This window comes from Simochromis diagramma, unplaced genomic scaffold, assembly GCF_900408965.1.
Source record: "Simochromis diagramma unplaced genomic scaffold, fSimDia1.1 OVJJ01000197.1, whole genome shotgun sequence".
In the NCBI taxonomy this organism is placed as follows: Eukaryota; Metazoa; Chordata; class Actinopteri; order Cichliformes; family Cichlidae; genus Simochromis; species Simochromis diagramma.
The window spans coordinates 149,550-161,827 of record NW_024386935.1 but is presented as its reverse complement, the minus strand read 5'-3'; the positions used below and the strand labels follow the sequence as shown (position 1 = coordinate 161,827).

The window sequence follows — 12,278 nt, the reverse complement described above, 5'->3', positions numbered from 1 at the left end:
TGCACATGTGTCAGAAAATTCTTCCACAGTCCAAATATTAACAGGTTCACTGGGAAGTGGTTAGATCTGATACACATATCAGTTTAACATTGCACTGTGTATTGTGTAATGTCTTGTTAAATCCATTGCTTTACACAACAATTTCAACACTTTACTAAGGCTAAGAATCACAAGTGGTCTGTAATTAATAATCAGACCACTAACAAATATAATTTATTTTGTATTTTTGCCCCAAAAAATGTAGTTAAACCAAATGTATTTAGATAATGCAATATCAGATAAATATTTACAAAAAAAATTCAAGACAAACACCAGACAGATAAGATAATAAGATAAGATCACATTTACAGCTATATGTATTGCAATCACACAGCGCAAAAACAATACAGCACCAGATTCATTAATGCTAGAAAAAACCTTTTCTAAATGGTAATGCAAAACAACATGTGAAACTTGACCTTGTTAATCTTTCAAACCGCCACATCATTTAATAATCTCTCATAGTAATAAATGTGGCTATTTTCAATGGGGTTTTTTATGCTTTTTAAGGACATATAGTCACGTCTCAGCAGTGACTCAGCTGTGAGTGACTCACTGGCAGGGTCTGTGCCAGACGCAGCACAGTTTCTCAGCAGAATGTCGATGAGTTTGAGTCCAATGCGCGTGGATTGCAAGCCGATCTTGACCAGCACAGCCTCAATGTTGGGTGAGTGCATGCCACAGTAAGGTGACATGAGCAGTGCGGCGCAGGTCTGCAGCAGGTTGGCAGTGGGTGCTGCAGCACTGGCCATCATGGCTTCCAAGTCGCTGACGTGGGTCAGGCAGTGGTGGAGAAGACGCAGCCAACCAATGCTGTACAGGGAGATGGAGAAGTTCACACCAACAGCCAAATATAGACACACACTGCATACAGGATGCATCATGATTACCTGGTTTTGGAGACCTGGTCCTCAGAAGGCAGAAAGGGGTTATTGACTGTTGCAGAGGAGGTGTTACCAAATGCTGTCAGACCCAAGAGTTTGATCTGAGAGAGACCCAGGTTGCTGGCATCACGAGGCCGATGTAACCTCAGACAAACAGCCGAAGCCACCTCTGCTTTCACCAGCTGGATCTTAATGTACGTCAAGCCACTGGTGATGACTGGCGTGGACAGCGGCAACATGTTGACCCCATCAGCACTGATCTCCACTGAGACCGAGGAGGGACAGGCTGGTTGGTAAGAGGAAAGGCAGAAAATGAATGGGTGAACTCCTGAAGTGAAACGAAGATTACTGAATAAACACCATAATGTCTGCCAGTGGGTTTTTTTTTTTAAATTAACAGGAATTTAGCTCAATGTGAAGGGAAAAGCAGTGTCCTCTTGACCAACATTTTAGTATAGTTTATTTACAGTAGGGAAAATAATTACTTTATCCCAGGCTGAATTTCTAAGTTTGCTTACTAACTAGAAATGAACAGTTGTTGGTAGTTTCATTTTAATTGAGACAGAATATCAACCAAAATTCCACAAAAAACAAATTACATAAAAGTTATAAATTCATTTACATGTCATTGAGTTGAGTATTCAATCACAAAGCAAAAAATGGCTTAGTAGTTGATTGAGAAACCCTTGTGGCAAGCACAGCTGTTAGACATTTATTGGTCACCAGGTTTACACAAATCTCAAGAGAGGTTGTGGCCCACTCATCTTTAAAGAAATTCCTACTCACTGGCTAGAGAAGCTAGGTGCGGCTGGATATGAAGCTCCTTCAGCAGCACGGCAGCTGGAAGATGGATGGTGAGATCACACCAGGCCTCCTCTGGCAAGAAGATGTAAGACCAGGCAGCGGAGCGGGCCCGTCGGTGTGGAGGGGTGGCCTGGAGGAGGACCTCTGCAGGCTGTGCTGTTGGGCTGCTGGATGTGATAGTACCTGGGAAGCAACACAGATCATGCAGATTAGAGAAGAGTAGGAATACGATTGTCAATTTTATTCAGGTATTGTCCTATGAGATGGAGTGATGGAATTCAAAATTAGCTGAAAGCACCTAAAGGAGCAAAATTGTGGAGTCCCTCAGCATTGTCCGGCTCCGATGTCATCACTCTGGCTTTGAGGTTTCCATCTGCAGTCTTTCCTGGACCTGTATCTAAGAATTTCATGATAGTGGACACCATGCTGCGTGCAGTGTTCACAATGGCTCTAGTGCTGGTCACCATGTTGTTACAGATCAACTGGACACCTCCTGGTTAAAGACAAAGTTATGCTTTCTTATACATCAAGTACAGCATAAACCATTGACTGCTATTCTTATGCAATGCACCTATGTTCAATTTCTACAAAATTAGAAACGACTGAAAAAATCTGACTTTGCTAAATTTTTCAATTCCTTCCACAATCAGTGGCGTGACAAAGATGTCAGGTGACTCTTCGGGCGCTGATCAACAAAAAGAACCTTTTGTGACTTAAACTCCATGTGGGTTTTAATGGTTATGGAGATATTTTTCCATGACCATTAACACCTAATTGTGCTAAATACTATTCTATTGAACAAGATATGGCTCAATGTGCAAACAAAAGCTGGGAAGATGGAACTGCAAGCTAAGAAACATGGATGAGGGAGTAACTTGTACTTCAAATACTTGGTTTACAAAGAAACTCAACAGCAAAACTTTAAAACCTATTCAAATCTTAAAGCTTGGGGCTCTCTGACATGAATGTCGAAACTATGAGTAAGGTCTTGGTAGTACTATGGACACAATGCTTTGACAATCAAAGAAATATACAGATATTAGGTGTATACACCCACCCATGTCATGGAAGGCCTTAAGAGCCTCACTGGTATCCAACACTCGAAGTATGAACCACAGAAGAGGCTCTGACAGTTGACAGGTGGAGAGCGATCCCTAAAGAATGTGCAATAACAAGACGGAGGAAAATAAATAAATAAATAAATATGCGTCAGCACTGTTCTGTATTTGTTCAGATGATCAAAGGCCAGACCCCAGCAGAATGAAGCTCACCTGTCTGCCCATATAACCACAAGCCATGTAAGTGAGGATGGGCTGTAGCATGACCTGGACTGAGGTGGCTCTCTTGCTCAGAGTGGTAAGGATGGTGAAGAGGCCGTCACCCACTGAGATGGCATCTAGACCACCGTGGAAGTTCTCATGTTTAGTCAGGTGGAGACCGCTGGCTCCTGCAGAACACAGAGCAAGAATAGTCAGCTCATAGTTATAGGCAATGCTTGTCCACATACATTTAAATATGTTTGGTGCTTTGTTAAAGGAACAATTCAGCCACAAGTGAAATTTTATCAGACGCATTCTTACTCTTACAGAGTTTTATGGTAGTGCTGCTAATGTTAGATGGCTACTGGTATACAATTGTCATTACTAATTTAGTTAGTTATAACTCAAGTGTGTATAAAATTAGCTAACCTCACAAATGTATTTTGTGACCAAGAGGCTGCTTCTGCACAAACCGTGCTTAACATCCTAAACATAACACTTAATATTTCTATCCCACTGCAGCTTCACTTAGAGTTTGTGGCCAGGTGATGTAAAAACAACATTTACTGCTAATGTTGCACAATTTTTGGCTGTCATTTACCAAGAAAATATCAGGCTCTCTGCCTGCTAGAAACTCAACTTTGTTCACTGGCTTTTGTTCAAACTATCTTTGTGCACCATTTGGTGCGTTGTGTACTATTTCGGTGATATGTGTGTTTTTAATTCCAGAAGCAAGGTTTATGAGAATGGTGTAAGTCAAACAACAATGAGGCTACAGACCATAAAATCTGAGTGCTGAAATATTTGGTAGATCACATAATTCTTTGTAGAGTTGTCTTACCTATGATCATGGCCATGGCGCTGCTGTTGCACTGGCCCAGCGCAGACAAGATCTGGCTCATTATCTGCTGATTGGCAAGCACCAGATCAGCCACACCTGCAGGAGGGCCCTGATTGGATGCTGATCCACCAGCTACACTTTCTTTGCTGCCACAGACCTTCTCTTCATCAGACACACTGCTATCAGCTGCTCCACTGCCTGATGGTGGCAGCCGCCCGCTGAACTCTCTGTCTCCAGACAAAGGTAGTTGCACCAGCACATTCACCAGCTTGAGAAGATCAAACATTAGCTGGTCACGTGTGGTTTCTCCACAGACTGCCTTTGCGTCTCCTGGCCGGATTATGTTGGCAAACAGACCCCCAAAACAAGCTCTGGCTCCCACTGAGCTGTCTGAGCCACTGCGAGAAACCACTTTATCTGAGCAGGTAATGTAGTGGTGAACCAAGAACGTGATGGACTCAATAACTGAGGTGATAGTGGCCACTGACACCACCTCAAAATTTTGCTCTAGAGTAAACTCAAGCAGCTTCACCTGGGCATCCAATGGACCCTGGCCTGACTGGAATGGACCCCTGAGAGTTTCAGAACCATTAATTAGAACCACTCATACCATTAAACATTATACTTACTGTCAAAATTATTGATTATACCTAATGTACACTAACAACTAAAAAAGTGAAAATGTACCTCTCGGTAGACAAGATGTGCATGAGTTTGAGCAGGAACTCGCTGAACATCTGTGGACATGTGGAGGACAGGTGAACCTGCAGGCGGCTCAGGAACTCGTGCATGGCCTGGGTGGCAGTTGGTCCCACCTGAGAGCTGTGTTGGCTTGTCCCATTGGTGCTGCTGCCAGACAGGAAGCGCACCAAGACATGGATCAGGTTGGGATCAGACACCATCTGCTGAGCTGTGCTTTCCTGAGAGCTCATCCCGTTGTTGGAGACTAGAATTTCAGAAGTTATTTTTTTTAAACAAAATAATAATAATAATAATAATAATAATAATAATAATAATAATAATAATAATAAAAGCAGGTTATGGTAATCTAGACGACTGGGGGGGAGTCAGCTGGACTTTTTTTAGGTTTATGAAGACATTTCATGTCTTATTCAAATGATAGAGAGTCACAGGTATTTAATCCCTAGTGAGCTGTTCCCTTTGACATAGTCCTGAGGGTCACTGACCCACTTTTGATCATGTGAGTCAACACATTAGAGCCAAGATGTTAAAAAAAAAAAACGACAAGGGATAGCAAGACTCCATTGCATGCAGGTGGCTGATAGCCGTTGTTGTAAGCCACCTACAATGCAATGGTTCAACAAGGATCATGTTAAGATGTATGTAACCTACTGCGCAAGTGTCGGGGGGGGGGGGGCATGGCTACGCGCAGGCATGAATGGGGGAGTAGAAGTTTAGAGGGTTGGCTTTTCGGTGGTGGTGCAAAGGAAGGTGACCATTTAAGTTGGAGTTTGAATGTCAACTGTGAGATTATTGGACTAACAGTCATTCACAGTGGACGGCCCCAACGGTTGTGGGACTATTAAGCCACCAGGAATGGCTCGGCAGGAGGTGGACTGACTAAGCCAGCCACTTACACACCATTCAGCTCCACATACTGTCTATAGCAGGACACAGTGACACAGGTAGACAGTTGCTTGAGCGAACCGTGTCATTAAAATCTGGGAATATGGGTAGGCAGCTTTTGACCATTGTTGGCTCTGAGGGAAAACACCTGTGAATCATTCCACTTTCTGAGGTGGATGCAGAAAACAGGAAACATGTTGTCATGGCTGGTACAGCTCATCCTCTAACATACCATGCATATTCAGGCCGATGCCCAGCATGTCATCCTGCTGAGTGGTTAACTCAGACTGAGGTTGGCCAGTGCTCTTGCACAGTTCGTCTCTCACTTGGGAAACTCATCAACATACATCATGTGGTCATCTATTTGCTGGGGCATCGACTGGCATCAATTGCTTAATCTGATATCATCTGACTCAGATGAAGCATGTTCCCTAAATTTGGAGAGGAGAGGGTCAATCCATGTTATAGCCATCTTTCCAGCAGTTTATCCACAAACGTCACCCATCTTTTCAGAACCAAATGTGGGACATGGCGGCAAAAGTCACAAACTATGGGCTCAGCCAATCCACCCTAGTGTGGACAATCCCCAGGCAAACAGGGTACACCTTATCATGCAAAGTGAAACCACACACCTGAGGATAGGGGTGAACACAACATTTTTGCTTTGCTTGCTTGGATTTGATACTCATATCAAAACGCAAAGCAAGAAACAATGCTCAGGAAACCTTCAACATTAGTGCTGCTGAAGGAGCCCACATTCCAACCGGGCAGTGATGGCTAACAACAATGAAAGCTACCTTAAAGTTGGTAGACAACAGAGCTAACTAACAGTAGCTAGCTAGCCCGACTCAGCAGAGGTGTTGTTACCGTGATGAAGAGTGTACAAACTGAGGAATGACTGTGATAGGACTATAGATGTCCAAGAGGGTCGCACATATGTCATTACAGGTCACCTGCCTTGAACGTGTCAACAGAGTTGTCTTAAGCCAGGACATGTGTGGGGTTGATATGTGCTGAACGAGTGAAATGACTGAAAAGAAACGCGGGTGCACTATAAAAAGGTGGATTAGTTTGGATTTTTTAAAATTTTTTCATAAACATGAAAACAGAAACATACAAGAATGCTTAAACGGGGGCGACCGTTGTTCAGGTGGTTGGGAAGCTCATCTGTAACCGGAAGGTTGCCGGTTCGATCCACCAGCTCTCTCTGTCCTGGTTGTTGTGTCCTTGGGCAAGACACTTTACCCTACCGCCTACTGGTGTTGGCCAGAGGGGCCGATGGTGCGATATGGCTACAACTGTGGTCTGCCTGGACCAGTGTGTGAATGTGAGAGTGAACGAATAGTGGAATTGCACAGCGCTTTGGGTGCCTAGAAAAGCGCTATATAAATGCAATCCATTATTAAACAACTTTCTCAATGATACCCCTTGCAGAGTCATTTGAAAATAATGTGAAAAGAAAATCCACTGGTAAACAAACCAGTGAAGAGCCGAGTACTGACCGCAAGCTGGCATATTAGTCATCAGAGTGAGAGAGTGCAGAACCAGACACCATGTTCTCAGGGAAGTGTTGGGGTACCACGCCAGCACGGTTAGGAAACTGCTGATGGATGCTGAACACAGACACAAACACAAAAAAGAACAATATAAAGCAATGTAACCATATGTAAACTCCATACAGCTCCAAATTAGAGAGCGGAGTAGAAAAGCCCTAACCTTGGTTGAGCGGGATGGTGGGCACTCGGCTGGCATTGAACAGAAAGATGTCAGACCCGCTCTCCTCGCTGCCCCCAGAACAAGTGTTCAGACTGAGCGTTAGCCAGAGCTGCAGCAGGGATTCCAGCTGAGAGTGGAGAAAATAACATTTAGTGTCTGTGGGTGTTCCCTTACTCATCTTTATCGAAGTCATACATACAAAATTCTGCAGTGGTCACCACTTATATTTAAAAATAAGTCCTTTCAGAAGAGTCCAACCAATAAAATCACTTTTCTGTCAGTACATTCCAGATGTTCAATTTACAAGGTTTAATAAATACAGCACAGTACAGTGTGGTTGTTCAAGTGCAGACATGTTTCAGAAGGGAAAAAAGAGGTTTGTTTAATCTTTTTTTAAGTTACAAGTTAGATATTATACTTCAAATTTACTCTAAAAGAAGTTAAAGTAGAGCATTGGACTAAACAGCAGGTAAGAGTAATTGATCTTGTGGGTCCAATGACTTTGTACTCCTGAGTACTAAGCATCTGAATCGAAGCATCTTAAACTGTGATTCCAGTTAGTGGCTGTTCTGACCTGTACATGGTGGACCAGCAGCATGGAGAAGAGCTTGTTGAAGCAGGCACTCAGAATTGGGATGGATGAGGGCTGGACTATCAGGCTGCTGTTTGGGGGAGAGCCTCCACTATGGAGAGCTCTGAGCAGGGAGTCATCAGTCCCATTGGAAGACTGGCTCACTATAAGCACAACAGAAAATCAGTATCAGACCATCAGCACAAGTCCAACACTGGAACACTGGAAAGAATGTGTGCTTCACTTCACTTTTAAACTGTTACTTCATTTACCTGTGGATGAACTGGAAGTGAGTGCTTGTAGAATGGAGTCCGCTTGTAGAGTTGCCATCATTTTGAGCATCAGCTCAGCCTGCTGCTCCAGGCCCACTTCTAGTCGGGCATCCAGTGCTGTGAAACAGAGGCAGAAGCTCAAAAAGTGGCATGGAAAGAATGCAGAAAATGTGTTCAGGTCCATATTGGAGAAAAAAAAACCCCTAAAAGATAAAATTAGGCCTCTCCTCACCCTGTGACACGGACACTGACAGACCCTGCGACCCTGGCTTTTCAGCAACAACTGGAGGTTTGGACACTGGGATACCAACCCCCCCAATGTATGGGTTGTACCCATATGTGCCATAGTCAGCACCCCAGTAGTCATACCACGTGCTGCTGATGGGCTAAAGATGAACATGAGAAAGAGGATGGCAAATGTAAGGACATCAACTGTCTGCAGACAGAATTCATTTCTACATTTGCTTTTGAATCTTTTTTAGTTTTCCACAGCAAACATAACCTTAATAATTACATCAAGTTCAAAGTAGTCAAATGAAGGCAGAAGAATTACTTTGAAAACGTCATTTGCAATGAGTTCGTTTTCTGTGATGCTTTAGATCACTTAGCTAACAAACATAGCTTGTTACTCTTTACAGGTTGTTTGATCTTACAGCAACACTAGTTTATATCTTAACTGTGAGTTTAAGCAAGAGAAAAAAGTCCTTTATTTCACGTTTAACAACAACATGTTTTTCTGAACATAGGCTACTGCCTGTCTTTCTTTCTGGTATGAGTTTGAGCAAATGAATCACTGCATTTGCTTGCAGCTGGAAGAGGGTGCTGCGAAAATGGCGCTATTAGTTTTTCTGTTGACTGTTTCTCCTAGCTTCAACCAACATTACTAACAAACATACTCATGGGCAAATAAATAAATAAATAGCCCTTGTAAAAACGATCTGTGAAAGGCTCAGCCTATCATTGATGGCCAATAAATTAGTCCAATCGCCCAACCTTAGTGAGTGTCACTGCATTAATTTCCAGTAGAGACATGACAGAAAGAATGAAAGTAGCTTGTTATCATGCACATACCTTAAACACTTTGGCAGCAAGTGGATCTTTTTCCAAATCAATATCTAAAGGATCAATATCAACATCCATCAGGTCTTGTAGCAAGTCAAAGTCTATGTCTTTATCTTTTTCCAAAGATGACAGAGGTGGAGCACCTTTGGATAGTGAAAACAGCTTTAATATTGCCAAGCACGCACATTACAAAAACATACAAACAAGAAAATCTCTCACATCTGTAGACAATTTTAACCCCAATCGAGCTAAAACTGTAGTCTTGTATGGGAGTAGTTTTTTTTTAGCTAGGTCACTGCATTTAGCCTTGCTGAATATAGTTGCCTGTTCACCCTGTGAGGTAAACTGGCACAAGGAAAAATAAAATACACACTGAAATTATGCAAAAATTAAAGGCCTAAAACTGGCTGGAACTATGCCTGAACTGCTCACTCCAATTCATAATAGCTACAAATAATAACAACACACTGTGAGAAAAAGCAATAAACATGTCACTCAAGTCAGTGTGTGTGTGTGTGTGGGGGGGGGGGTTTATAGAGGGCTACCCACGCACTTTGGAATACTGAGGAGGTCCCGGTAGTACCTGCGATGATATCAGGCACAAGGGCCTCATCAATGCTCTCTACCAGGGGGATGGGTGCTGGCTGGGACAGCGAGTCCTCCGAATCTGCTCCCGCAGAGGAGGACGATGTCCCGGCTTCCTCACACACCACCACCTCATCCATGACATCTAGAGAGCCTGGAGACAGCAGTTCACCTGAGAAGAATACATGTTCAAGTACATCAGACATGCACCGACTTAATGAAGATGAAGTTGTTAAAGGACACCAAACATGAAACAGAAAATCTGAATAACAAGTCTAATTTTTACATCAATTTAGTCATGCCTAGCTTAACTGCACTAACAATAAGAAAATTTACAATCCATGTGCTTAATGTGCCTCATTATATTCTATATTATTGCTTTGATAAAAGCTTGTGAAATGTGCTCTGTAAACATTGTACAACCACACCAGTGGCTCTGTGAAAATGGTACTATGTCAAAACTAAAGTAAAAAAAATGTTACAGTTGGAAAAAGTTAGAGACAAAAAAAGAAAAGGACCCTGTTGAAACAAATATGTGCACCAAAGTCTGCACACCACGTTTTTTGCTCAAGCTAATGTGAGAACATACAAATATAATTCCCCAACTTTCAAAGAGATTAAAAAAAAAAAAAAAATTGGTACAATATTCTGCTCTAAAGCCAAATTGAAACTCCAGCAACAACAATGTGCCAAACTAAATGTTCAGCTTCACACAAGATTTAATATGTCACCCGCTCGCCTCACAAACAGTGCGTTTTAATCAGATTCAAACAAATGTAACGCTAAGCTGAAAACACACCAGCCAGGATGTCCTGTAGCATACACGTGAGGGAATATTGTGCCCAGGCGCCTCCCCAGGAGATGTCCCCCCGGTTAAAATCCGTTCCCACAAGCAAGAGAAGCAGGCGTTCTAGCTGCTGCTCAGACACCACTTCGCACAAGTGGATTGTGGGCCTTGTGGCGTTGGCTATCCTAGCCAGGACCTAAACGAATAAGATAAATATTTGTAGTTTTAGACTGTCAAATTTGTGTATATATATTCCCAGTGTTAGATTAACTCCCAGTGTTAGATAAATACTTTGCAGACAAAGAGCAGCAGATCAGCATGGCAGGTGAAATCCATGGAGAGGAGAAAGAGGGCCAGCTTCTGCACCACAGAGATACAGCGTTCATGAGATAAAGTGAAGGGCAGAGGTTCTACTTCTGGAGCTTCTTTGGCTGTTGTGGACTCTGTATCCAATGTGGAACGGGGCCATTCAGCTGTCCGCCGCAGACGGATCAGGTCTTTAAAGTGCTGAAAAAGGAAAAAATTAACAAGTTGTAGTATTGAAAATTAATCTCCCAAACGTGATGCACAGAATTGGGATGAGACAAAAGGGTGATATTCACAGGTGGAGTAGGTACTGGAACAGGAGAACAGGAGGTTTGCCCTCAGCAAGCTACTGAAATAATCACTGACTAATCAACTAATCAAAGAAGAAATGGCAGATTTAGTTGCAGCCCTCCTTCACAGCCTAATCTTTTTGAGTGTGTGGTGAGCTGCTCACCTTGGATGTAGCTTGTTTCAGCTTGGCTTGTTCCACCAACAGTTTGTAGGAGGAGCCTTTGTTGCTCTGGATCTTCTCCTTCTCGATCTGCTCCACCAGAGCCTTCTGTTTTGCTTTCAATAGATTTAGCTGCTGCAATGAAAAGGCCACAATAAGTTTATGTACTGTAAAAGTATCACTCCAGAAATATCTACTTGTTGGATGCATTCCAATATAGGAAACAATCCCTAACCTGATTCTAACAAATGCAAATTTCAAATCAAGTTTTAATTAACCACTTAAAAATTGAGAAAAACAAATATGAAGGTGTGCTGCTTTTGAAATGGGACACATTTACCTGCTTGTGATGGACAAGTTGCTTACGGATTTTGCGTGAGTACAGGCGATCCAGGCTGCTGCTGCCTTTGGCTGACCTGCTGGAGTTCTGAGACTGGAGGCTGTTATTTATGAAACTCCACTGAATACCTGTAGGACAAAAAAATACAGCACATTAATGAAGGTAACACAAGACTGACAAACAACTAAGGAGTATGACGTACAATCAAACAGCTTAATTCCAAATGATTTAGCTGAGTTTGAGGACTACTTGAATGTGCTGCGACAAACATCTTTAGCATACAGTGCAGTTTGATTGTAACCATTTCCAATCATTTGTAAAAGATGTATGTCTGCATTGATGTCATTTAATGTGCAGCTGAGTTAGCAAGATCTTGTTAATCATCATCCATTTGAAGCATAAGCATCAAAGATTTATGGATTTGAGACTTTTTTCAACAAAGTCCAACCACTAAGTAGAGAGTAAAAATCCTGACCACTTTTTCTCTTTAGTTATTCAGATACCATCTTTCTACCTATATTTAGGAACTACCTTAATAAACAGTCATTGCTAAATGTTTAACCATAATTGTGTGCTCTCTTGCAGTTGTAGACTTCTAAATTGGAGAATGAAAAAAAAAAGCAATTGCATTGTGTCATCTAATTGCGTAGTGAGTAAAAATGTTGATATTCTGCCAACCACTTCATGCAAGCATTGTCTGAGCCTTTTATATGTGCAATATTTTATATTCAATTTATATCTATTCAGTTCCTCACTGAGTAGATATTCATAAAG

At 42.3% G+C, this 12,278-nt stretch overlaps 1 protein-coding gene across 3 annotated transcripts in view; it reads right to left on the bottom strand.

The window, feature by feature from the left end:
* The window catches only part of birc6 (baculoviral IAP repeat containing 6), a 139,305-nt gene that overhangs the window by 67,012 nt on the left and 60,015 nt on the right, over positions 1 to 12,278 (bottom strand). Inside the window, exons 33-51 of one of the 3 annotated variants that reach the window (XM_040037149.1) lie at positions 11,505 to 11,632; positions 11,168 to 11,299; positions 10,699 to 10,914; positions 10,420 to 10,603; positions 9,589 to 9,792; positions 9,045 to 9,178; positions 8,206 to 8,359; positions 7,974 to 8,090; positions 7,705 to 7,865; positions 7,131 to 7,257; positions 6,917 to 7,027; positions 4,515 to 4,773; positions 3,828 to 4,399; positions 2,999 to 3,174; positions 2,785 to 2,881; positions 2,026 to 2,220; positions 1,710 to 1,910; positions 930 to 1,209; positions 596 to 852 (exon numbers count right to left, since the gene is read on the bottom strand). In XM_040037149.1, the coding sequence (XP_039893083.1) occupies positions 596 to 852; positions 930 to 1,209; positions 1,710 to 1,910; positions 2,026 to 2,220; positions 2,785 to 2,881; positions 2,999 to 3,174; positions 3,828 to 4,399; positions 4,515 to 4,773; positions 6,917 to 7,027; positions 7,131 to 7,257; positions 7,705 to 7,865; positions 7,974 to 8,090; positions 8,206 to 8,359; positions 9,045 to 9,178; positions 9,589 to 9,792; positions 10,420 to 10,603; positions 10,699 to 10,914; positions 11,168 to 11,299; positions 11,505 to 11,632 (3,705 nt within the window). The remainder of the gene's footprint in view (positions 1 to 595; positions 853 to 929; positions 1,210 to 1,709; positions 1,911 to 2,025; positions 2,221 to 2,784; positions 2,882 to 2,998; positions 3,175 to 3,827; positions 4,400 to 4,514; positions 4,774 to 6,916; positions 7,028 to 7,130; positions 7,258 to 7,704; positions 7,866 to 7,973; positions 8,091 to 8,205; positions 8,360 to 9,044; positions 9,179 to 9,588; positions 9,793 to 10,419; positions 10,604 to 10,698; positions 10,915 to 11,167; positions 11,300 to 11,504; positions 11,633 to 12,278) is intronic. The other 2 variants (XM_040037151.1, XM_040037150.1) reach the window with 2 other exon arrangements.